The 26,957-nt window shown below is 46.8% G+C and overlaps 2 protein-coding genes across 4 annotated transcripts in view; one reads left to right on the forward strand and one right to left on the reverse strand.

Annotated features, from left to right (window-relative positions):
• Positions 1-1,284: 1,284 nt before the first annotated feature.
• On the reverse strand, positions 1,285-10,293 carry GSTP1 (glutathione S-transferase pi 1). 3 transcript variants are annotated; one of them, XM_053286697.1, is made up of 7 exons: positions 10,165-10,293; positions 9,334-9,372; positions 5,280-5,386; positions 5,015-5,102; positions 4,081-4,184; positions 2,863-2,970; positions 1,285-1,554 (listed from the first exon to the last, which is right to left on the reverse strand). In XM_053286697.1, coding segments are annotated over exons 1-7 (636 nt in total). In that variant the 5' UTR covers positions 10,166-10,293; the 3' UTR covers positions 1,285-1,365. The 3 variants fall into 3 exon arrangements, with proteins under 3 accessions (XP_053142672.1, XP_053142673.1, XP_053142671.1); XM_053286698.1 differs by having other exon boundaries at positions 10,043-10,165; XM_053286696.1 differs by lacking the exon at positions 10,165-10,293 and having other exon boundaries at positions 9,244-9,363.
• Positions 10,294-21,727: 11,434 nt separating this feature from the next.
• The window catches only part of LOC128341262 (calcium-binding protein 2-like), a 32,036-nt gene continuing 26,806 nt past the window's right edge, over positions 21,728-26,957 (forward strand). The window contains exon 1 of the mRNA XM_053287558.1: positions 21,728-21,958. Coding sequence (XP_053143533.1) covers positions 21,731-21,958 — 228 coding nt within the window. The 5' untranslated portion in view covers positions 21,728-21,730. The remainder of the gene's footprint in view (positions 21,959-26,957) is intronic.

Below are 26,957 nucleotides of genomic sequence, written 5' to 3' on the forward strand. Positions count from 1 at the left end.
AGTTCACCCCTCATGTAATATCACAATGCCACAACAGCAGCTGAAGAGGACACTCTATTGGGAAATATTATTAGTCACATGCATCAAGTCGATAATAAAAACCATTTGGGTGAGGAGCCATAATATGTAACTAAGAGTGACCGCGATCCTTTGAATATTACTCTCAGTCATCAAACATAGAGGAGATTCTCACGATCAGCAAAAAGTGGGCTACGAGAGCCTAGCCTGCTTTTTGCTGATCGTCTGCTGCCACGGGAGTAACACAGCTCCCGGCAGCAAACCCTCCTAATTCCCCCTCCCTTTAGCTGAGGTTAGCTGAGTGAGTGCTCCACTAACCCCGTCTTTAACCCCATCTTTTTGATCGTGTATTGCTGTGCTGCAACTCTGTGCTATGCAACACATGAGGAGATCCCTGCCGGGAGGCTGAAACAAGCCTCCCAACCCTGGGGGTCGCTCCAGGATGCCCCGCGCACTTGCGTGGGCAATCCTGGAACTTCCGGGGGTCACGCATCCCCTGATCTCCACAGCCCCCACCGGCTCCATGACCAGGCTCAGCAGGCAATCATCTGCAGGCGATCCATGGGCGATCGTCTGCTAAGCCCGGTCTCCCAGCAAACCCCCTAAAGGCGAGTCTCACTGATCGCAAGACTTGCCTCATAGTGTAGGCTGTACTCTGTTAGGCACAGGCAAAACAATAGGGGTGATTTTACAGTTCTGCCACTGAACCATATCAAGAGACAGCTACTACAGTTTCTAGTTATGGAAGAGCTGAGCAGTTAGTTGCAGCTTCCATGAGGGAATATAACAGGCCAAAATTAGTCCCTTATCTCCAGTTGCTAATTTGACACAAAGCAACACAAGGCTTGGTTCAAAGCTTTTTGCAGGGAGTAAATCCCGTTCCTTATTCCTAAACATTGCCTGGGGGCATTGCACATTAACACATTTTGAACAAAAACAACACTTTGGGCTGGACTGAAACCTTATGCATCTCAAAGAGGACAGTAAGTATACTAGAGGGTGGCCCCAAAGCTTATTTTGGGGTTCAGTTGTATGAACCTTTCTGTTCCTTATTCAGGTTGCTCATGAAGCTTTTGTCTGTGTGTTGAATAAGGAATAGTTGTGTTCAAGCCAGGAATCATGAATTAGCCAGCAGAGATCCTAGTTTATTGCTTTCATTACAGCCGTTGGGCACTATGCACCAGCAGAGCAGAGCACCCCTCTCTGGACTACAGTAGTCTGCTACTGGCTTCTATTTTCCCTCTTTCGCAAAGGGACACACAGGACTCCTTTGTAAAACTAGATTTATTCAGCATCAAAGCATACAAAACTGCAGAGTAGAAACTGTACTCTGGAGAAGGAGTCAGCTTACTGCTTGCCATTCCCATTGATAGGGCGCTGCTTGTGAGCATCAGACTCCAGGTAAGCCTTGAGGAGTGGCCGGGCATTCAGCCGTTGCACATAGCCAGCCAGCAAGGGGAATGAAGCCAGGCAATCAGGCGCCAGAACCAGGTGATTATGCAGCAGGTCAAGCAGGTTATAGTCCGCAAAGGAGATCTGGAGGAGGAAAGGGCAGAAGAGACATGTGTCAAAAGAAAGGAAGCAACTATAAGACATTTCTCAATACACAACATAGGAAACTGCCATATACTGAGTCAGACCATTGGTCTATCTAGCTCAGTCTTGTCTACACAGACTGGCAGCAGCTTTTCCAAGGTTGCAGGCAGGAATCTCTCTTAGCTCTATCTTGGAGATGCCAGGGAGGGAACTTGGAACCTTCTGATGCTCTTCCCAGAACGGCTCCATCCCCTGAGGGGAATATCTTACAGTGCTCACACTTCTAGTCTCCCATTCACATGGAACCAGGGTGGACCCTGATTAGCTAGGGGGACAAGTCATGCTTGCTACTTACAAGACCAACTCTCCTCTCCTAAAACAAAATTTAGTTTAGGCAGGGGACAGTTTATTTTGCTTTTACTGTATCTAGTATAGACTGGTAAATACAGGAGAGCCAGTTGAGTATTTTCATCTTCTAATGAAACCGCTTCTTAAATCAAGATGGGTTGCAGAATAGGGCAGGGAACCCCTACAAACAAGACTTTTTTTCTATGGCTCATCCCCACCAAGTTCTTGTTTGGAGATTTTGGGGCACCTGCTAGGTCCAGAATTCATCCTCCTGAAAATATTAGATTTCATTATTTAAAAACAACAACAAAAAGAGCACTCCAGAATACTGTTCCTGCCCTTTCTCGCTATGAAGATCAGCCTGAAAACGTGTGCAGACTACAAAGTGTGCACACAACAAATACTGAACTCTCATTAGCTCAGGAACTGGCCGAGTAAGATTTCCAGTAGTTGGGGGAACTGCTTGGCATAGTTCTTTGCTTCTCCTTGTGCCAGAATATAAAAACAGTGAATCAGAAATAAGATGTAAAATGTGCTCCGTCTAATTGACCTATATTTCAGAATTCACTCTTGCTTGTTGCAAAATTAGGACTGCCTAGATGAAGTTTGTTTTCACAGCATAGAGTACAGCTTGGTTAGAGGATAGAAAAGAAACCCAACCTGGCAGCAAATAAAAGGATGTGGCAAAGGAAGTATGTCCCTACCATCAAAAAGCAGTGTATCAGCAGAGCATGCTGTGCTACATAGGTATGCCTCAGTCTCAGGAAGGGCTGCTCCAGAAATATTAAAAATGGGTAGAGAAGATATTTCCTCTGTTGTCAAAGACAGTGAATTAGGAAGTGATGATACAAAATAATAGAGTTATGGAAACCATCAGATTCCTACAGGGGCAGACCAGTAATCTAGCTGAACTAATACCCCTTCTCCAGCCACAGAGTGCCCAAAGGCCCAGTGCCTTACCTTTTTGCCTACAATGAAACCCTTCCCTCCATCGTTCTGAGCCAGCAGATTCTCAAAAGGACGCAGCTGCCCAGGCAGGGCCTCGATGTACTCCGCTTTGCCATTCTCCTACCAAGAGACAATGACTTCCATGAAGAAAACCCTCTTTGTTTCCAAGCTCGCCCCGCACTCACTTATCTGACCTCAGGAAATCCTTGCAGAGTATTTAAAATATTTATACCCCGCCCCCTCCAGTACATTACTGCTTGGAGCAGCTAATAAAATAGATACAATGCAAAATAAGAGGTTAATAAAGTTAAACAAGTTTTTAAAACCAAGCTAAAATCACATTTAAAATGTGGTTTTAGGGAAGATCTGATGGACGTGGGGTCAGAGGTCCCTCCAGACTGCAGCCACAGAGATGGGGCAGAATCTTATTGGGTCCTACTTTCCTCTCCCCAGACTGGAGGCAAGGCCTGAGCCTGGTTGACAGGATTAATTGCAGATGAAGCAATGAAACCTAGATTGTATTGGCTCCCAACAGTTCTCTTTTCACCCACACCCTCAAACAGGGGAAACACTTTTGCCCACACCCTCAGGCCAAAGGAGGAAACTGAGCCAGGATGTTTTTCACACAGGGCTTTTAACGCCCTTTAGATTACATCTCCTCTGGAATGGAGGGTGTGCATTCACATATCGGGCAGAATTACCCCAAAGTCCCTGCAAGCTATGGAGGAGCACTTCACACACAATTCAGGGTTTTCACTGTGCATTAGACTGCAGCCCAATTTATATCTGGGGTTAAAAAGTCCACTTTCTGCGTCGGGTTTTTGAGACAACTTCAAGTTCGCATTAAAGCTGCACAATAAACCCGCGGTAAAGCCTGCTGTCTGGGAAAGCTCCAGGTGATGGTTGATTCTGGACTCTGCTCTCTTCCAGCTTCACCTATCCCTTTACTAGAAACCTTGTGGCAAAGCCTTCCGTATTCCAAACGAGTCCAATTGAACTGGACATTTGGTTAACAGGGTACTATATTGTATTTTCCAGGCTAATTCTTGGAACTGCAGTCATCTGCCATACAAACCAACCAACCCAAATCCTGTGGTTTTAGAGAGGCCCAGGCCTCCCTCACCCTTCCCCGCTTCGGAATGCCACAGACTCTAAGAACCTGTGGCAGGCTCTGAGCTCTCAATGCCAATAGATGAAAACAAACTCAAGCCTTCCTGCACCCCAACTCACATAGTTCTGATAGATGAGGCGGCCATATTTGATGCGTAGGTCCTCCACTCCATCATTCACCATGTCCAGCAGTGTTGCTTCCCTTGCATCTTGACCATAGAGTCCTGAGCAGCAGAGTCAAAAGGTTGGCAAAGGCACATCCAGCCAAGGACACGTGTGTGTGTGTGTGAGCGAGCAAGTACACACATACACCCACGTCTCCTATCAGTTGCTACACACACACACACACCCCTATGTACTACTATCACAGCATTTAACATTTATTTTTACACAATTTACCCCTAATTATGAAACGTGGTTTTTGTACTGGCTGCTGGATTAGATAGCGAAGGACTTGGGGCCAATGTCATTTTTAAATTTCCTGTTCATATATTTCATCTGTTGTGGTTTGTCATGCAATATAATTATATGGATTTGATTCTTGTATTTGCCTTTGATACTATGCTTTCATATTTAAATATAGTCATTATATAAAACTTTACAAAATGGTTTACATAAAACAATTAAAGCAAGTATCAATTAAAATTTTTAAAAAGTGACGACAGAAAAACAAAGCCAGGATAAAAGGAAATGCCACGCTAAAGTATTCACACACTCAAGTAAGAACATTTCGGCTTTTATTTTTGAAGAGTTAATGGCTCAACACAGAGAATTATAATACTGCCACCAGCACTCCACACTCCAGTATCTCTCTGGCAATCCACCTATATTTATTTATTTTTATATATATATATATATATATATATATATATATATATATATATATATATATATATATACTCTGCCCTTCCAAAAATGGCTCAGGGCGGTTTACATGCACCTCGCCAATTAGCAAAGAGCTCCACCCCCCTAGAAAAGACAACATGCACACAGAGTTGCTGTTGATCCAGATTTCCCATAACTGATTCCACTGTCCGCTCCCTCCAAGACTTACCATGGTTCCTAGCCAAGTAGCGCAGGATCGCGTTTGACTGGTGCAGTATGAAGTCTCCATCTTGAAATCTAGGCAACTGTCCAAAGACCTAGTAGAGCCCAGGGGTGGGGGAGATGGGTGAGCGATTTAACATTCCACACATTCCTACCAAGGTGGAACTCCTTGTATCAGAAGGAGTAAAGAAGCAGTCTGAAGTATTCAGCAGGATGTTCAGCAAAATTCTCCCCTCCACCCAAAATCTAAATCCCAAAATGGCATTACTCACACATAATTTCTTGAGATCTCCCTTCTGCCAGATCTCCCCAGTCACCACATCCTCTGTCCACTCCTGTCCCTGATCAGCTAGCAGCATCCGTGTGGCCTCACAACGGCCTGAGAGGAAGAAACACAAGTCAGGCACCACCTAAAACCACCTAGCTGCAACGGAGGAAAAGGTAGAACAAGCAGGCTAGTTAAGGAAGAGGGTCTAGGATAAAACAAGTTGTGTATGTGCTGATAATATCTATGGAATATAGATATTATGGCTATGGTATATGGCAGAATGTCCAGAGACTGGTTGCAAAGACACTACAGGACAGTTCAGCATTAGTTCACTGGGAGAGGTTAACAGCAAAGTTCACGGTATAACTAGGACGAGGTTGCAGATATGCAATCCCAGTCACACCTAGGCTCTAACTACATGTCAGAGTGGTGGTATGATTTGTGGAACTTAGCATGACTCACATTCCAGAAAGTAGGGGGTGAGGCACTTTAGAGCACAGAATGGGCAGGCAAGACATGGTGGAAAGGAAGGAAAGAAGAAAGCAAGCCAGGAAGGTGGGGGGGGGGAGGAAGAATATGGCACCCTGCCTCAGGCACACTAAGGTCTTGGGCTACTACTGCACTTCAGTTTGGTTGGTAGAGTAAGTCTCTGAGCCTTACTGGGAGAAAATCAGCTGAAGAAAAGCAGGGGAAAGGATTAAGTACCTGTTCCTGCCCACCCATTCTGTACTTTAAACTGGCCCTACCTTATGGGAACAAGCCACAACACAGTTCTAACACACAGGTTTGCCACTATTGCATCTGGTTTGAGACTTACTTGAAGATATGTCTCAGTAACTTCCATGGTGAAGTTAAGGTTGTAAAACTCATGCAGCCCTCAATACCCTTGCCTCTCTCCCCTTTGATCTCTCTGCCACTGTCAGGATCTAGACTGTAAGTTCCTTGGGGGCAGGGACCAGTCTTTTCTTTTATTTGGCCTTTTGCTGCTCTATAGATTTTTCTAAACTGCAGCTTATTGGTTAGATCTAATGCGGATAACAGGTTAAAAAAAACAACACCCCAACACCATGCTGATATTCTACCTCTTGCATAGTGTAGAAATGAGTATATAGGAAGCATATTTCACCATCTGCATGCACTCTGTCCTTCAAGCATTCCTTGAATTGTGTAGCAAAAAAATAAGGGGAAATCTCCTCTTGTAACAAAGTAAATTTCATGCTCAATTATATTTTCGTTTTGCAGGAGAAATTTATATGAGTGAACTACAGGCAAAAAACAGATGCCTCAGTTGCCATAAAGTAGTGTTTCATGGAAACCTTCACTTTATGGCAAAATTGATGGTTGAGATCTACATTGAGTACTACATTTTTATAGAGAAATTGATGCTCTGTATTTTTTGTATTTAACATTTTCCTGTTGGAACAACAGTTTGTGAGATAGATAGATAGATAGATAGATATACACACTCACACACAAAATTTTTGGCTGCCATTTTCCAAGATGGCAGCCAAAGCTCAACTCGTAATGATCAGGATTTTTAGTATGTTACTTACATCAGTGTCCCTGATATCTGTATCCATTTTCAATACTTTGGGATTTGCTACCCTCGCTCAAAATTGACTTAAAATGATTGGACTACTAAAAAAACTGCCTCCCCACAAGATCAACTGGAGAGGCTCTCCTGTATGCTCCACTGTTATGTGAGGTACAGCTGGTGGAGGAATAGGAGAGCTTTTCCTATGGCAGCACCCAGAATGTGGAACTCACAGCCACAAGAGAGCTGTCTAGCCCCTTCTCTATTGTGTTTGTTGCTGCCTGAAAACATAGCTGCTTAGAACTATTTTTTATCTGGGCTAATGGCTCTAAAACTACAAATATTTATATACTGATTTTCAGCAAATATTCCCCAAGTGGTTTATATAGATATAAATAAAATAAAAATGGCTCACTCTCCCCCAAAGGGCTCACAATCTAAAAAAGAAACATAAAATAGACACCAGCAACAGCCACTGGAGGGATGCTGTGCTGGAGATGGATAGGACCAATTGCTCTCCACCTGCTACATAAAGAGAATCACCGCTCCCCCCCCCCCACCCGTGGTTTCTCCTGCTTCCTGCCACCGCCTCCTCTTCCTGGCGGCCCAGCCGCCTCCTGACCCCAGCGGGCACGCAGGCCGCCACAGCCTCACTGTGGCTGGGGCTGCGGCCACCTCCTCACCGCGGCCGCCGCCATTTCCCCCAGCAGCAGCTCAACGGCCTCCTGCCATGCGTGAGCTCCCGCTGCCCAGCCAATCCGCGGGCTGCCGGAACGCAGCCCCACAGGCACATCTACGAGGATTAATTATAAAGATAAAGTGGCTACTGAATGTGATTGAGCAAAGAATTCTGCACTTGTAAAAGAAGATTTTATTCAAAATAAACATGTAAAGTCCACTTCTGAGTAGGGGTGTGCACGAACTGGTTCATGCACTCCCGGCAGGCAGGGAGCCCTTACCTGCCCCGCCACTCATGCTGGCCATTTCCGGTATGACATTGACTGGGGCTGCAGGGAGGTACGCTGCAGCCCCACGCCAATGCTCTTGGCAAGAGCACCTGTGGGCAGAAAGTGGCGGGCCAGGTGAGGGTACCCTCCCTGCCCCTTAAAGGATCCCCCCCCACCTCCAACCCAGCTCAAACACGGGCATTCCAAACCAGTTTGTGCACATCCCTACTTCTGAGATCTGTCTTCCACATAATCACATCCTTGACATGAGCAAGCCACCATTCCATTTGAGAGCCATGCTATGCATTACATGAGCCCACATGTATTTAAAATCCTGGCGGCTACTTTTTCTGTAGGAAAACAGCTTTGGAGAGGTGGGAAATAGAGAAGCAGTGCTTCACGCTTTCCCTACTCATCCCCTTTCCAATGCAACTCCCACTTCCCACACTGCCTTCTCTGTGTGCCGTGGGGCTCTTGACACTTGCTTATCCTTTTAAAAGGGGGATTGCAGGGCAAAAAGGAGATGGGAACAGGGTTAAGCACATCCTCCCCACACCACTTCCCCACTCCAAATCACACCCTTCTGAAGCTCCTTTTCCACAGGAAGAGTGTCTGCTGGGGTTTAAAGCATGCATTCACATGTAACGTGTATTACTCCCCACCCCCCGCAAAACAAGCAGGGCATGTTAAGTGAGCCTCACATATCAAGAGTCTGATGCACACAGAAACTCTACCTGCCCAGGAACCAGCATGGGGGAAAGGTGCCCCCCTCCACAGTTGCAGGCTTAAGTTATTTATATACAACAGAAATGGGTGGAAAGCCATTGCAGTCCCCACCCTGACCTTGAAATAAAATTAAAACAAAAAACAAAAAAAACAGCCACCTATCAACCCTTCAACTATTCTACAGACATAAGAGGTGTCCTTTCCTCAGTCTAGCCTTAAGCCTTAACTGTCCAAAGTCCAAATTGTAGCTGAACTATGCTACTCTCAACTCAGCTGAGCAATTCTGTGGCATGTAAGGTTCAGCCAATTATGTAGTAAATTAATTTTGATTAACTGGTTGAGTAAAACCAAAGAATGTGCCTTGCCTGGGTAAGTGGTGCTTGCTCTATCCTCAATGAGAGATGCTTTAAGAAGCTCAATTCCTTCCCAGGCAGTTCCTCAATATTTATAATCACAGATCATATAAAATAAAAGGTTAACTGCTGCAGAATTGGCAAGATCTGCGTATTTTGTTGCTACCCAACAAAGGCAACGATCATCATGGATCACTCTGATAAAGCAAGCTGCCGCCTACAAGACAGTTGACACATATTAAGATACAACCCCACTGAACTCTGTGGAATTTACTTTTGAGTAAGCAATGAAGCGTTAAGCATACATAAGATGGGGCTGTAAACTAACTATTTTTGCAGGTTCCAATAGAACTTCTCCTATTCCAAACCTTTGAGGCTTAACAAGAATTTGTTTCACTCTCTTCCTACCCCATCGGGCAAAACATGAGATTTCCCCATGTGGATTGTGCATGCCCTTGAGCTCTCTGCTGTTCTGAGATGTGGTTGTTCAGCACTCACCACGGACAGGGAAGTAGATGATGGTATATTTGCCCGGCACTAGAAAGAGAACAAAAACATAACATAAGAACAGCCCTGCTGGATCAGGCCCAAGGCCTATTAGTCCAGTCTCCTGTTTCATACAGTGGCCCACTAGATGCCTCTGAGAAGCCAACCGGCAAGAGGTGAGGGCATACCCTCTCTCCTGCTGTTACTCCCCTGCAACTGGTACTCAGAGGCATCCTGCCTCTGAGGCTGGAGGTGGTCTGCAGTCATCAGACTAGTACAGTGTTGTAGTTGCAAATTCAGAAGTGCAGGCACTCTCTACGACAGCCCCCATAGCCAGATGCACCATGACAGCCACACCCATCCCAATGGCCATGCTCCTCACTTCAACAGATGTGATAACTGGGGTGGGGGGGGATCTCTTACAAGAAATCAAAATCATGTAGACTCTAGGTGTCAGGGAATGCCTACTGAAATGCTCTGGTTCTTTCCAAAAGGCGACAGGAATGCATGGAGTTTCTAAATGGCCACTAGCCATGTGAGTTTTGGGGTAGAATACAGGACTTCACGGCACACTTTACCTTAGCCATCACCATATCCCGAGGCAAAGAATTCCATAGATTAATTATGCATTGTGTGGGAAAATATACAACACAGTATGTTTAGTACGCTCCAGCCCCCTCCCCCCTTTCTTTTAAACCTGCGCCACACGCATGGCACTCACTTCCATCCGCCTGGGGAGTGAGACTAAGACGCCCACTCAACGAAGCAGAATTTGGGCCAAGCGTCTGCCATCCCAACCTAGGAGAAGGGATTGTTTGCACTTGGGGGACTGTTTGTACTCACTGCCGAAAACGAAGCTCAAGAAGACTGTACGTGAGTGATTCCTCCGAACAAAGCGGCTCAATCTGGTGAAAATGCTGAATCACTCGATACAAGCGCCTCCTTGAAAGCCCTTCTTAAAGGGGCAGGAACCACAAGGATCTAGTACAGAGGGCGTGTAAATTTCCACCACGGTTATTTGTGTGTGCCAAAGCTGAGCAGAGTTCAACCCCAGAATCAAGATTCTGGTCAGGGCTTCAATATTCAGTGGCCGGGCTTTTCTGTGGGAACTGTGAATGCCTCTGAACATGTAGATTTTCCTCAATACTGTAATTTTTAAATCTTATTTATTTGTTATTTCTCTGTGTGAACCGCCCTGAGCCATTTTGGGAAGGGCGGTATAGAAATCGAATGAATGAATGAATGAATAAGGAAGCAGAGAGACTTTCAGGGCAGTAAGAATGACTTCGGGAAATGCTTGAGCTAGGATTGCCAACATTTTGCCACGACCCGTGTGCAGTATAAGGACACACGCAAAGCTCCCTTAAGCCGAGTCAAATCATCCGTCCGGGGATGCAGACAGGGAGGGAAAGCTTGAAGAGAAGCTCCTCACTAACTTGTTTTTTGGGGGTGGGGGAAAGGCAGGGAGATATGGATTAGGTTTGGGGGAACAGTAAAATTAGGGGGAAGTCCTCAAACGATCCTCACGTTAGGCTTAAAAGGAGCATACCATACAAGATATATGAGGACACATATGAAGCCTCATTGATTAAATACAAATGATAGAATGAACATATTTGGATGCTGGGAGTGTGGAATGGTTGATGCAGATTTTCTGCATGTGTGATGTCTCAGAGCACTGAAATATTAAAATATTTGAAATACATACTATTGCACACTACCATCATCCAAATATGTTCCGTCTATTGCTTATATTTAATTGTTGAGGCCCCATATATCTTGTACTGTGCTCCTTTTAAGTCTAACATGAAGATCATTTATTTGCAACTTGCAGAATCACTATCTATATTCTTCTGACTGTTTCAGAGGGGTAGCCCACTGTGTTAGTTTGCTGTGACTAACATGAAGTCTTGTGGCACTTTAAAGGCTTACAGATTATTCTGTCAACATCTGTATTTTGCTGAAAGCTATTTCTAATAATACATCATACAACAGGGACATTATCCTAGCCCTTTTCTGACAGCACAACCACAGTGCATGCAAGGTTATTTCAGGTCATATGTGCACTTTATTTAGGACTTCTCATCTTCCATAATAATCTACATGGCATGCATGCTGATGCTGCTCCAGATAGATATTCAGCACAGCTCTGGTGGAAAGATATGCACATTCTGGGTAATACAGGCTGCTGCCAATCTATGCATAAAAGGTAAAGTGTGCTGTCAAGTCAATTTTGACTCCTGGTGTCCACAGAGCCCTGTAGTTTTCTTTGGTAGTATACAGGAGGGTTTTACCATTGCCTCCTCCCATGCGGTATGAGATGATGTCTTTCAGCATTTTCCTATATTGCTGCTGCCAGATATAGTACCAGCGGGGATTTGAACCAGCAACCTTCTGCTTGTTAGTCAAGCATTTCCCCGCTGCGCCACTGACTTCAAAAAGTCCCTCTAAAAGCAGTAGTGAGTCTTTCCCCCAAGACTCACTGAGGATAGGAGTGATGATAAATTTTGTCCTGGTACTTTTTTCTGCATTTCATGTTGTACCAAGAAGGCACTGAACTGGAAGTGTGGGAAGTACCTGGGTAGGAACATATCTTGGACCTATATGAAATCTTTGCTGTTAGATTGCAAATGGTGTAGGCTGTGGGCACAACACCTCTATACAGTGCAGACACTAACTTTTTAACGAGCAAATGTGCCCATCAGCCATGCAGATCAGATGATGGTTCAGTTCAGCAGGATATAGCTAATGTGTTATCATTCCGCAACAAAGGGTAGATGGCTTAAACTGGCAGTGTCTTGATTTGGATGTAAAATGAGTTTCTGGATTTTTGATATAGCTTGCAGAGCATCAGAAGTGGTGGAGGATTATGCTCCTCAAACGGCATGGCTGGAGCCAGGGTGGGCTAAAGGAGTGTCTTTGCTACTGAAACTGACTGGTGTGTACTATGATGTAATACCGAGCTCTTCCTGTCCCCTTCATCTAGAGCAGGCATGCTCAGCTTAGGCCCCCAGCTTTTTTTGGACTACAACTCCCAGAATCCCCAGCCACAGTGGCTAATTGCCAGGGATTATGGGAGTTGTAGGCCAACATCTGCAGGAGGGCCAAAGTTGAGTAGCCCTGATCTTGAGGGAAGAGCCTGGAATCTGAAATTTATCAATTACATTTCCTATTTTCCTCCATTCTGCACAAGCGTGTTGCCTCTCCTTCATCTAGGTTCCTCTTTGTACCTTCCACCATCCTGTTTGCTCTGTCTGCTGCCATCTTGCCTGCCTCTCTATTTGCCCCACCCTTCCCTTTAGACTCCACCTCAACCTCTTCCTCCAGAAAGTCTTTCCTGGATCTCTACAGCCTCACCAGTCCAGTCCACTCCACTCTGCTCATTACTAGCTAAAACCTTTTGTATCACCCATTACAAACCTGTTACTTTATATCAAGTCTCCTCCTTCTTCCTCCATCTTGTCTATAGAGTGTAACACCTCGGTAGGGACCAAGTGCACTCTATGAAACGCACAGCTCCTATTGTGCTACGAGTGTCAAATAAATGTTAAACAATACTGTAGTCATTTCAGTAATAAACAGTAGGAATGGACTGGAGGTGACCAACTGCTGTTGTGCTCTAGTGTCGGCTGAGAAGCTGGATGGAGAGAGATGAGCTGTTGTTACGCCACAGCTTGGTCACAGCCAAGTCGGTGGAGATGTACTGCCCCTTGTGAGAACTGTGATTCATTAATGAGTCATCCCTGCCTCCCAGCACTTTTTTCTCCTGGGCAGATATTGCCTTTCCCACCTGCCTCATTTAGCATTGTTTTCTGAACTCTTCGTCCCCTTTTTTGGCAACTGGTAGCTTCACTCCACAAAACAGAAAGACCATTCATTCATTCATGTAATGATGATAGATGGTTTTTCCAGTTGATCTTTAACAAATAAGAATGTCAAGCAGCTTTTCCTTGGAATCAAAATGTTTTACTCTGGAGGCTTCAACATGCTGCATGGCAAGTTCAGAAAACATCTGGCTGGGAAGTGTCCTGGCCAAATAGTCAACAAACGGTTGACAAAATTATTGCTCCAGCTGGCTATACACTCACATCCCCATCTCATTTTGGTGTGCAGACATACCATGTCTCCAGTGGTACAGATACAGCTGCCATGCAACATTCCTCCCGTGTAGTGGTGCCCATTGTGCCAGTGTTGCAGAGACCGTGGAGCCTATCTCAAGTTCCACTGGCAGAAGGGGGCTTATGCCAGATCCTGTGCTGCTCAAATTAGTTTTGATTTTTAAAGCATATAATTATGCCCTTAGACACTACTCATTTGAGCTGGATTGGGGCTATGAAGTCTAACAATATACTAGGTAGTTTGCAATTAAAACAGGAAAAACATGGCCCTGCCAAAATCATTGTTATTTATAATATATTAAAACTAGCTGGGCTGGGCACAGAGCATCTGCGCCTCTAGTTTGCCACAGCCATTTTCTCTCTCCCACCCACCGGCGCTTACTTTCCCTGCCGGCCAGCCGGCCAGACACCTGGCCACTCACCCACAGGCCGCCTCCTCCCACCTCCACCTGCCGGCTGCCTCCGCCCACCAGCTGACTGGCCTTCTGTCTCCACCGGCCCACCACCGCCTCCTGCCACCAGCTGCCATCACTGTTTTCTCCCCCCCACCCCGTCCCTGTCACTATCTGGGCAGCTGCTCGGGAACTCTTGCAAGAGCTGCCACACATGGGATTAGTGATGGGTATGTCTAAGAGAAATATATTATTACATTTTATATCCCGCTCTTCCTCCAAGGAGCCCAGAGCGATGTAGTACATACTTAAGTTTCTCCTCACAACAACCCTGTGAAGTAGGTTAGGCTGAGAGAGAAGTGACTGGCCCAGAGTCACCCAGCTAGTTTCATGGCTGAATGGGGATTTGAACTCGGGTCTCCGCGATCCTAGTCCAGCACTCTAACTACTACACCGAGATGTTGTATTAAGCCTATACAAATACAGACTTGAGCAATGGAGGATTAATTACTGCTTCTTTCTAGAGACCCTGCTTTCAGTGGCACCTAATGAATTATCACATAATCAGGTACATCTGTTGCTTTCTGTGGCTCTGTATTTAATTGCTATTCATGCAAAGTTACTTAGTAGATTTCAGGGAATCTTGATATAGAACATTTTCTCACCTGTTGCTTTCTACAGATTCAACTGCAGTATAATAGAGTTGCCTATTAGGTCTCATGGACCCTGAGTCTGACATGGAGGAGTCCCAGGATGAAGGGGTCGTGTCCCCTGAGCTGGACACCAGGGGCTCTCGAGGTGAAGTGGTTGTGGCCCTCACAGGATGAGGCAAGCTTCAAGGCGCCCTCACCTCCACCAACAGAAATGCCAGCACCTGCTGATCCCCTCAACACACCCATGCCCATGTCCTCAGAGGATGCACCCGAAGCACCTGAATCCAGCCACCCAGCTATGCCACAGTCAGTGCATAAGAAATAGGGTGCAGCCCTTTTAAGACATTCCAGGCTTGGGTGGGGCTGCAGTGATGGCTCTGTATTTAAGGCCAAAAGTTTGCCACCAATGTTTATTATTGTTATTTAATTAATTAATTAATATACTGCCTGACTCCAAAGGCTCTAGGCAGTTCACAAAAAGAAACAACAAAAACTGAATAAAACAAGCTTAAAACATAAACATAAACTTAAAACTAGGGATGTGCACGAACTTGTTCAGACGCCCTTTTACAGGCCTCTGAACAGGTTCAAACACCTGGGGGCGGGGGTGGGTTGAAGTTCAATGCTGGGGGCTGCCGCTTTAAGGGGGAGGGTGCACTTACCCCTCCAGTCACTTTTCCCTCACTGGCACTCATGGCTGGTAAAAACCACTGGGGCGGCAGCATACCTCCCTGCTGCCCCTTCCCCCTCCTTGGCCAGAAGTGGCAAGAAGTACTGGATGCATGTGTGCACGTCACATGTGTGTGCACATGCAATGTGCGCACGTGCACCTGGTACTTCTGGCCACTTCCGCCCAAGGAGGGGGAAGGAGCATTAGGGAGGTATGCTGCCGCCCCAGTGGTTTTTACCAGCCATGAGTGCCGGTGAGGGAAAAGCGGCGGAAGGGATAAGTCACGCCCCCCCCGCCCTTAAAGCGGCAGCCCCCGGCGTTGAACTGTCCTGCCACAGTTCCATGCACATCCCTACTTAAAACATTCAAAGATTACTAAAAGCCTGGCTTAGAAATGTGTCTCAAGGGCTCTTTTGAAGGTGGGTAAAGATGTTAAACTACGAATGCCTATAAGGAGCATATTCCACAGCCCAGGAGTGACTACAAAGAAGGCACGTTCCCGAGTCACTGCCAGATGAACTGGCAGCATACGGAGAGAGACGATGGACCTCTCTCGATGACCTTAATGTGTGGTGGGAATCATGCAGAAGAAGGCGCTCTCCCAGGTAACCCACTCCTAACCTGATTAGGGTTCTAAGGGTAATTACCATCACTTTGTACTTTACCCTGTTGAACTTTTTATTGTACTGTTGTACCCTTTGTACTTCACTGTTTGTTGAAGCACTTTCATTGTGAGTGTGTGCTTTCTGCTCCCCTGGCTTCTGACCATTTGCTTGTTTTTGGTCTTCAACCCTTTCTGCTTCTAATCTGCTTCTAATCTTTGGGTTCTGACCTGTTACCTGTTTTGATTCTGACTTGCCTGCCGTAACAGACTGATCTCTAGCTCCTGACTTTCTGCTTGTTTGACTTTGCCTTGCCGGCTACCCACAGTGTGCTTCCTGCCACATCTGACCAGCTCAGGTGGTGTTAGGGTGTGCGCAAACTAGAAAGGTGTTGGGGTTTGTGGTTATTTAACAGAGTGCCCACAAGAGAAGCTAACCACTCCAGTTACAGAGTAGAGTGCAGAGTTTAGTTGTTGCAGCTACTTAAAGAACATGCATGGAGATTGTTGTACATTCTAAATACTAAATTGATTTATGAGTGAAGTACATTTGAGATAGGAAAACCTATTCTATCTATCAGCTACATAATGAATAGTTGAGGGGAGAGAGAGATGGGAAGAGAGGAAGCGGACTGACTCACTACAAGAAGTACCTGAGGAGTCAAGGCAGGCGTCACAGAGTAGAGGCAAGCAGGGACAGGTAAGGAGACCCTCACTAGCTACCTCTGCTCCCAATTCCCCCAGTGGTCATTAGGATAGTTGGTGCAAATGGTCGATGCCCTGGAACTTCTTCTCGAACAAAATCATGGTTCGGCTTGAATGCATGGAGGCTGGAACTGCATGGCCACTGCATGGCCCTGAAAGCTTCCTAAACAGAGCTTTGTGTGTGCTTGGCGCTGTGCTGGGGGGTGAGGAGTGGTGGTGCCTGCAGCCGTGCTCTCTGCGCAAGGACCTTTTAACTTCTCTTGCCGCCCTTGCCCAGCTGCCCCTTCATCACCAAAGTTGTTTTATTTATTGATTGTATTGTTAAATTTATATACCACCCTTCATGAAAACAATCCCAAGCCAGTTCACAGAAAAATTAAAATAAGACTATAAAAATACACAATAAAATATTACGCTAAAATATAAAAACATGAATCTGACTAAAGATTTAAAGTACAAGCATAAAATAACCATACAAAAAACAATATACAAAGAAGAAGCAGTAGAGAGAATCATATAAAAAGCCAAGATTAACACGCTTTCTAAAAACTGTGACGGAGACTGAGAAGTGAATAGACACCGGGAGAGGATTTCAGAGTCTGGGGGCAGCAACAGAGAAGGCCCTGTCCCGCGTGCATGACAACCGAGCCTCCCTCATTGTTGGCACCTGGAGCAGAGCCCCCTCAGATGACCTCATCAAGCAGCCAGCAACCCTTGGGAGCAGGCGGTCTCTTAGGTATTCAGGGCCTAAACCATTAAGGGCTTAAAAGGTCAAAAACAGCACCTTGAATTGGACCCGGAAACAAACTGGTAGCCAGTGCAGTTCTTTCAAAATGGGTGTGATGTGACCCCAGTGGGGAGCTCCAGATAAAATCCTAGCTGCTGCATTTTGTACTAGCTGCAGTTTCCGAATTTCTTAAAGGGCAGCCCCAGGTACAGTAATTCAGCTGTGACGTGACTAAGGCATGGGTAACTGTGGCCAAATCTGCCTTCTCAAGAAAGGGACACTAGCCGAAGCCCTGCAAAGGCACCCCTGGCCACCGCCTCCACTTGAGCTTCCAAAAGCAGAGCTGGGTCCAGCAATACCCCCAAGCTGCGTACTTGCTCTTTCAAGGGGAGTGCAACCCCATCCAGAACTGGTAGAATCTCCTCATCCTGATTGGCTCTCCTACTGACCAACATTACCTCCATCTTGTCTGGATTCAGTCTCAGTTTATTAGCCCACATCCAAGCTATCATGGTCTCCAGCCCTTGATTCAGGACATCTACCACCTCCCTAGGATCAGGTGACAAGGAGAGATAGAGCTGAGTGTCATCTGCATATTGGTGATAACTCAGTCCGAGTCCCTGGATGACCTCTCCCAGTGGTTTCATGTAGATGTTAAACAGCATGGGGGACAAACCCAAACCCTGCAGGACCCCATAGGCCAATGGCCACGGAGCTGAGCAATAGTCCCCCAGCACTACCTTCGGGACCCTCCCCACAAGAAAGAACCGGAGCCACTCCAAAACAGTATCTCTGATTCCCATACTCGAGAGGCAGTCCAGAAGGACACCATGGTTAATGATATCGAATGCCACTGAGAGCTCCAGCAGAACCAACAGGGATGCACTCCCCCTGTCTAGTTCCTGGCACAGGTCATCCACTAGAGCGACCAAGGCAGTTTTAGTCCCATATCTGAGGTGGAAGCCAGATTGAAAAGGGTCTAGATTCTAGGTTCACCTGAACCAGGCTTGATCACAGACCAAACCACCCCGGTTTGGTTTGTGATCGAGCTCCCGAACTGGCCCAGTTTGAGGTGAGCCAGTTCAGCGGTGAACAGTTTGTGCACACCTCTAGGACCCTGGCCTTAGCCATCCCCAGCACAGCATTCCTCCAGTGGCTGTTGCTGGTGTCTATCTTATGTTTTGTTTTTTAGATTGCGAGCTCTCTGGGGATAGGGATCCATCTTTACCGTATTTTTCGGACCATAAGACGCACTTTCTCCCCCCCAAAAGTGGGGGGGAAATGAGGGTGCGTCTTATGGTCCGAATGCTGTCCCCCGCCGCCACCCCCACCTGATTAGGGGCCAAATCGGCCCAAGCTAACTGCCGTCGCGGCCGCCCCCGCCACTGACCGCCCTCCCAGCTGCCCAGTCCTAACCTTCTAAGCCCGATCAGGGACCCATACCGGTAACTGGAGAAGGAGAGAGGAGCTCGCAAGCAGAGCTCCTCTCTCTCCAAAGCCTCGGCCCGAACTGGCACTTTGGCCGCAAAGGATGCCAGGCGTCGGCAGTTAGCTTGGGCCGATTTGGCCCCTAATCAGGTGGGGGGGGGCGGCGGGGGACAGCATTCGGACCATACGACTGGGTGTGTCTTATGGTCCGGTGCGTCTTATGGTCCGAAAAATACGGTATTTTATTTATTTATATCTAAATGCTTTGGGAACTTTTGTTGAAAAGTGGTATATAAATATTTTTTGTATTTGTATGACAGCAGGCATTAAAAAGATTAGCTGTATAAAAATGTGTGTCCATTGCTGCATGTAAACACTGAATTTGGAATCCATATAGAAACTAATGACAGAAAATGCACCAGGGGAAATGCTATTCTTCCCCAAGAACAGCCAAGCTATTGTTGCAATGGTCTGGTTATGGGGGTGTCATGGGAACCTATTGGGTATTGCCTGCAACATGCATGGTGACATAGCACCACCAACATGCTCATGCCATGGTGTGATTTTAAAAAATGTTTCTTTTAACATCATTGAGAGTCTGAGCATTTGCCTCTTAATAAGCCTGATTCAGTGGCAATCTCTTTCTCTGCATGCTGTGTGTGTGTGTGTGTGTGTGTGTGTGCGCGCGTGTGTGTGTGTGTGTGTGCATGTGTGTATTCTAATATATAAAGCTGCTTGGGTCTCAGACTCACGCACTGACATGAAACTCCCAGACCAAACCACAAAAGATAGATGTAGCATTTTTGAAGATACAGTAGGTGCCAGACCTTGCCTAGACTACCAAAAAACCCAACAACACCCAGATCCCAGAAAAAGACATTACCTTCCCAGAAAATCTCTCCCATTGGAAAGCAAGGGAATGAGACCTCATAGAACTAGGAAAAGGCTAGAGTCACAGTGAGAGAAGATGTTAATATGTTTGCAAACTGCAAGTCATTTTACGTGTACGTGTGTGTGTGTCTAATGCAGCTCTTTGAAGACTGTGTGTTCATTTCCCCCAGAGCTAGAATGCACAGCTATATTCATGGTAAAAGAGGAGAACAGCAGTAGAGCATCCTCTTCCCTGCCCCCTGTACAAGTGGTCTGGATCTCACTGAACTGGGACCAGGGGGCTTTCATGCAAATATGATTGGCAGATGGATGTACTGATTGCTTTGATAAGCAATTAGTCACCAGAGCCCTAGCCTGGAGCGGGATATCACCTAGAGATGCCACTGGAGAAATGACAGCAATGGTGCAAAATACTTGACTGGTTACGCATCAAATGACACTTTGTCCCCTGGAGATGCAGTGGTGCAAAAGCCTGGTTATTTGTCTGCTCAAGGTTCAGGAACCCTGCCTCCATCAAAACAAGGAAACAGCCTCATGTAGAGATGTTCATCCTCCATGTAAGAGAAAAATGTACTCTTTTAACATACTGTATCCAGAGGAGAAGTTTTGCATCCCCACTTGCTTTCTGTGATGTAAGCCAGAATGTTAAGACTTGCATGCCCAAGAGTCTTGGCATTGTCTCTGCTAACTAGGTGGGGTCTAGTTACCATTGCCTCTGGAATGTTGCCAGCTTTGAACTGAATAAACCATGAGTTGTCTGCGCAACAGCACCGGTAGCAGCATTGCTGGGAACCTCATCTCTGCCATCCAGAGGGCCAGAGAGGTGCCAAGTACCACAGGTGGGGCCAAACTTCATTTCTTGAGCTGCTCTGGCTCCAGCTTAGAAATGGGAAGGCTGTAGAAGAAATGGTTGTGGCGGGTAGGGGGCAGGGGAGAGGCCATGGGAATAGATGCATCGGGAGCAGGACAGAGGGAAGGCCCTCATAAATGCCCGAATAGGGCTATAGAGGGCCTGGGGGTAGGCACGGTTTTTATTGTTGGATTGTTTTCGAAGCAGGCTTCTAGGGGAGGGGGCGAGCCAGGAGGCATGGGACAGGACTGGAGGGTTTTTCATCAGGGCGTCCTGCCAGTTATTTTGTTATGACAGACCTTCCCGTGCTAGTACCGTAGGTGTGTGCAGCATACAGGAGAAGCCAGGGAACCATCCGGTATCTCAATCTGTGTTTCATAGCCTCTGGCACCTCTTGGGTTTCCTGCTGCAGGGGGTTGTTTTACCTTGTTTGCATCATTAGTGAAAAGCAGATCCAGGCCGGGTCGTGTGTCTGACCTGATAAGCTCGGATTCCCTCCCCATCCTCCTGCTTCAATCTCACTCCCTGCAATAATAAGACAACTTGATTAGGTTTGGATGGAAGCTGGAGAAGGGCTGTGGGAGAGGCAGATGCCCCCTCCCCTCTCCCCCATGCAAGTCCAGGGACCTGGGGAGCACAAGGGTTGATCCCTTAAGCGGATTGACAAGGAAAAGGTCTCTGAGACGGAGAGCAAAGGGAAAAGGTGCCTCAAAGAGTGAGGAGTTAAGGAAGCGAAGAAGTGGATGAGGGAGCAAGTGGGCGAGAGGAAGCGGATTTAGGGGGCAGGAGGGAAAGTGCCTTGAGAGGCAAGGAGTGTGAGAGGAAGCAGAGCCGGTGCTGAAAGTGGGGGGCATACGCAAAAAGGAGATTGTGTTACCTCAGAACCGGGTATCTAGAAGCATGATGGCAGTCAGCTAGAGGGTCTGTCTGTATATCAGAGTGCATGAGGAAGTGGAGCAGCACATAAAACAGTGTGGCCATCAGCCAGAGGGAGCAGAGCAGTGTGTGAAGTGAGATACAGAGAGCAGGATAGACGTGCATAGCACCGAGAGGAAGGCAGAGAGAGAGCCAGGAATGTGGTAGAATGCAACAAGGGGGTAAGTGAGGATGGTGCCCCGGGAGAGAAGCAATATGAAAGGGAATTAGGCCTTAGCAAAGGGAAGTGGAGGGATAGAGAAAGCTCCAGGGGAGGAGCGCAGCTCTTCAGCTGCCTTCAACATGTTCTTTTTCCTCCGGGAGACCCAACGGCTGAGCAGTGACACAGCGGAGTTGCGAGCATCCCGGGCCCTGTCCCAAAGTGTTTCTCACCGGCGGTCCGAGAGTGGGCGCTCACGCAGGACAGGCAGTCGGTCCCGGGAAGAAGACAAACGGCGCATGGAGCGGCCCAGGTCCAGGAGTACCTCGGAGGCAGCAACAGCAACCAGCTCTGTGGCTCTATATGGCACCCACCACAGACTGGAGGGTGGAGAAACCATGTCTGGAGCGAGCCCTGAGGACCAGCCTTTACGAGGAGCAGAAGGAAGGGCCAGTTCATCTCACACAGAAGAAGAATGTCCAAATTTCTGGGAGATGGAGCCCATCCTCACCTCCGTCTTTGGGCAGGTAATTGACCTGGGGAGAAAAGGGCCTGGGGCAAATGGAAAGGCAAGAGAAAGAATCGCAAAGGAAGAGGCAATGGTTGAAGGCAAAGGTGTATGCACAATAAGTGTTACAAAGATGGCTTGTTCCGAAATAAGAAATATTCCCCTATCAGAAGGGACGTGTGACATCCCTGGAGAAAAATTTGTCCTGTAGCATTCCCCCTCCCTCAAAGGGGAGGTGAGGGATCATTGACCAACACCCAGACTAACATTCCATTTGTGGAACATTGCTTCCACGAGCGAAGAGGTGTTGTGCTAGCAAAGGACCCCTTGTACAACATCCTTTCTGTTAGCAGATGTCATGTTCTGCTGGCAGAATATTAGTCTAGAACAGGGCTGCACACCTTCGGCCTTCCAGCTGTTGTTGGACTACAGCTCCCATAATCCCCAGCCACAGTGGCCAGTAGTTGGGGATAATGGGAGTTGTAGTACAACAGCTGGAGGGCCGAAGTTCTGCAGCCCTGACCTGGATGCTAGCCAATTCTCGCCCCCGCCGCAGTCCACAATATTGTAGTGGAGTTCCAGACTGAGAAATGAATACAGTGCCAAATAGAGAGTCCTCTGAAATGTCCTTTACTTATACTCCCATCAATCTCTCTAGAGCCATTTAAGAGAAGTGCAAAAGCATTTAAATCCAGGATCTGCATTTTTGGTGTGGGATCTATTGCTAGTTAAGGTCATTTGCCATCACTCCGATTCCTGGGAAGCCTTGAGAACAAATCTATAGTCTGGGGATACCTGCTGTGTCCTTTTTTCTTTCACACAGTTGTTATAAAGATTACTGAGATAATATATGCAACTACACTCTGAGGAGTTCATGGGCAACAGCAAGAATGCAGGAAATTGCACCATCAGACATAAGAGCTTGCTGCCTTAATGAGGCCTCGGGGGGCCTCAGGAGTTGGATCAAACCGTATTCTATAATAACGTAGCTCAAAGGTGGTGGGTCTGGTTGCCACATTGGCCAATGTGGCAATGAGGAAGGGTGAAGGGTAATACCTGGCCTCCTGTTACTGAGCAGAGGATAGAATCACGGGGGCTTTGAGTTGGAAGGGACCTTGGAGGTTTTCTAGTCCAATCCCTTGCTCAGTGAGTGCAGGAAATCCATGGCAGATGGCTGTCCAGCCTGTGTTTGAAAACCTCTAGAGATGAAGAGTCCACTACTGTGCAGGGAAGACTGCTGAATTGCTAACATCTCCTACAGTTAAATTCCTCCTCCTGCTTCTTGCTAGAGAGTCAAGGGGAGGGTTGAGACACATCAAGAAGTGCTGTTGGAGGCAGAGGGAGGGTGGGTCAGTAGTGTGCAGATGCATACAGCAGTGTGCAGATGTGCGTGTGCGCACACACACACACACACACACACACACACACACACAGATGAGAGCAGCATGCTGTGCAGCCTATTCATGTCAGTACTCACCTGCATAGGGTCAGTCAGTAGCCGCACACCTAGTGCTGACCAAGGCCTTCCCCTGCTTCTCACACTACCTTTCTGTGCACACCTGTGAGGATTTGGAGCTACCTCCCTTTCAGCAGCAGCTGCCGCTGCCTCAATCCCTACTAGGCCTATCCCTTCTTGAACACTGTGATATCTGAAAACAAGGCCATATGTCCAGGCTTGAGCATCAAAACTGACTGATGCTTGTGTAAAACGAATTCTTGATTCCAGTTCCCTCCAGAACCTGCCTGGACAATGGTGGTTTATTCCTAAAGAGAGAGGTTCTGAGATTCAGGTTTGCTGAAATATCACATCCTTTGCTCTAGAAACCCCACCTGACTCACAAATTGGGTCAGTGGTGACATAAATACACTCTGCACATGCTCAGAGGAGCTCTGATTTATTATTATGTCCTCACAAGTGCTGGAGCTGAATCATGGTTTGAATTCAGGTCTGCCAGATCAGACCTGAAGGTGGGGCCTGTATCTTAGATGCTCTGAAACAGCGAGAGAGGATGCAGTCGCTGTGCTCCCTTATTTTGCTCCTCCACCAGTCTCTTTGCCCAGCCTCTTCTCCAGCCTGCTGCAGCAGTGGTGGAGGAATGAGGAGAGAGGCCCAGCTGCTGCCCTAGAGCTTTAAAAGCATGCTTGTCATACTTCATAGTACACAGTGGGTGATACTTGACTTCACGGCCACAAGGATCACATGACACACTGCTCTGGCCCAACACCACTGGAAGGAGAGATGGCTGGGGCAGCAGTGTACTGTCAGCAAGGAGTGGCTGTGCAGTAACCCAGCCCTTCAAAAGTGGTGTGAGGGTCAGGGAAGCAGGCTGAAGAGTTCAGGAGTCGGCAGCAACCAGAGAATCCTCTCCCTCACAGAGTTCTTTTTGTCGTTGGGGAGATTCCGCTCCCAGCCCCATCGCCCACTGCCATTTACTGAAATGGGTAGAGCAGAAGAGACTGGTCCAATAATATGTTTGTAATTTAAAACAAAATATGCATATAGTAACTCTTCCTTCATAACTCTCTTCATATTACATATCCCAAGGTGCTTCCAGTCTCTCCACAGTACCATGATCAAGTAATATAGAAGTACTAGTGGCTGTGGTAATACAAGACTCCTCTAGATTTGGGTCAGAACTTTTTTAATTCCCAGTGTCAAACACAGGGTTATCTCTACAGCTGAAATTAATGCGATGCCATGAACTTTGATGTCAAATATGATCTGAATAAGCAGGTAGAGAGCAAGCTCACATGAAGCTACTAGGAAGAGACAGCCAACAGCCACTATTACTTGCTGCGCAGACCAGCCTGACCCGGGCGCTTTCCAGATTAGATCCTGCAACGAGGTCACGTTGTATCTCGGAAGTGTGCTTCCACACTTGCTGTGTTGTGACACCACAGTCCCTACGCAGACTTCAGGGTGCCGTTCACATTTCCAATGCCTTGTTTTGAATTTAATCGCTGCAATATAGAGCTAGGACATTGTATATCCGGTGTAAGAAAGTTGCTGTTTTTTTTCAGTTTGTTAGTTTCTGCAAGACTGCTCCCCCTGCTGTTTATGCTTTGAATGCGACTTGCGTGAACAGAGGCATTTTGCTGTTGTTGAGCAGCTAGACTGGAAAGCGCCCTGGAAGCCTTTATAGTCCTGCCAGGTTAGAGGAAACCAATGAGCTGCTTTTATTGGTAGTCACTCTGGTCTGGAGCCTGAGTGCACATTGTAACCAAACAAACTTTCTGACCTGCAGCTGCAGGCAGCTCAGCACATTGGGAAGCAGAGCTCAGATACAGAAGTGTCAGTATTTGATAACTGATACCTTAAGGTTCTCTTTCTCTCAGACAGACACACACACACACACACACACACACACACACACCAGAAGCAAAATCAAGAGACTGCCACCAAAGTGAAGACACTTTTAGTGTCATGTTTTATAGCTGCTTCCCTCATAAACTCAAAGCAAGCATACCTGTATGTTTAACTAAGCTTTCTTCAGAAACAACACCATTTTTCTCCTTCTCCCTTTCTTTTCTTTCTGACTCCTCCTCCCCCACACTGTCTACAGGATCCCCACTGGGGCAAATGTCCAAACAACAAATATAAAATATTACTGGATAGAATACAACTTGTCACTAAAAGTTAAAACCCTATATATCATTTTAAACATGGTGGCAGTGAACATGTGTGTGTTCAAATCGCTTCCCTGGGAACAACAACCATTGTGTTTTCAGGGCCCAAAATGTCTGTTCAAACTGCTTCTACCACACTTTAAATGATACTTTGCTTCACTTTGTGTCAGCAGTGGTACTTTAGGCCATGGTTGTCCAAGGAGGAAGTTCTGAGGTGGCACATTCTGTGACATCTGGAAGCTGCTGTGATATAATAGGAAACGTCTAACTGACAGGGCCAATCCTAGGATAAATAGCACCCTGTTTGTGGAGTGCCTTTGGTGCCACTTTGGTGCCACTTTTCTGGCCCATGTGATTAAAAGCGGAACAACATGCCCAGAGACCATCCTGAGCTCTATTGTGGGCATCCTGATGTCCTCCCAGTATGCGCCTATATCGTATGTGGGAAGCTCTGGTTTGTCAGAACTGCTGCTCTACACACAACTCAGATACTGGTTTAAACTAGTATTTGGGTCGCATATAGAGCAGCAATTCAGGCAAACCATCTCACCCCACCCCCTCTGTGATAAAGGAATGCACTGGTAGGATGTTCAGATGGGCCTGGTCTCGGTGTGTCCCTTTTACTTGTGTGGACTGGAAAGGTATCGTCCTAACCAGTCCATGGTTGGTTAATCAGTGTTGTCAAGTTGTGTGGCTTGGGCAGGATTGTACAACCGAGTCGTGCAAGAGGCCCTACTGTCCCCAGGCTTTCCCAGCAATGCCCATGAAAAGGGCTCAGTGCTCCTTCTCAGGAATTTGCTGCCAGTGCTTTCCCACTCCAGTTCTGAGATCCCACTGGAGACTCACAGGCCTTCTGCAGATTCTACTTCACTCTTCTTCCCTTTCAGGTCTTTCCCTCCATCCTTTCCCTAGTCTAGCTCTCTTTCTCTTACTGTGAGAGATAAATTAGACAGAGAAAGCTGTCCCTTGGTGCTGTCCACCCCCCCCCCGCCTGTCCCCTGCTCACTACAGACAAGACACTCAACAAACAGTGAGCTACCAAGCTCAGCTCAGTGCCCCTTCCGGTGGGCACACAGTGGGCGACCATCCAGGTGGGCGACCATCTCACCTGGCCCTGTTGACTAGTAAGAAGCAGCTGGCGTAGTGGATAAGAGCCTCCCCATCTCTAACAACTTTTAGAAAGTCTCTACATACACATTTATTCACCCAAGCTTTTTAATTAGATTTCTGGTTTTAAATTGTTTTTAAGATTTTCATTTCTGTTTTAATTAGTCTTATGTCGGAAGTTTGGGGTTCTATACAAATGTAATAAATGAATAAATCTAAGTTTTTGTGCCAGAGGTTGGAGAATAATTTTTAGAGCCACAATGGCTTTTGGTAGAAATATATTG

The sequence above is a fragment of the Hemicordylus capensis genome, chromosome 1 (assembly GCF_027244095.1).
Source record: "Hemicordylus capensis ecotype Gifberg chromosome 1, rHemCap1.1.pri, whole genome shotgun sequence".
NCBI classification, from domain to species: domain Eukaryota; kingdom Metazoa; phylum Chordata; class Lepidosauria; order Squamata; family Cordylidae; genus Hemicordylus; species Hemicordylus capensis.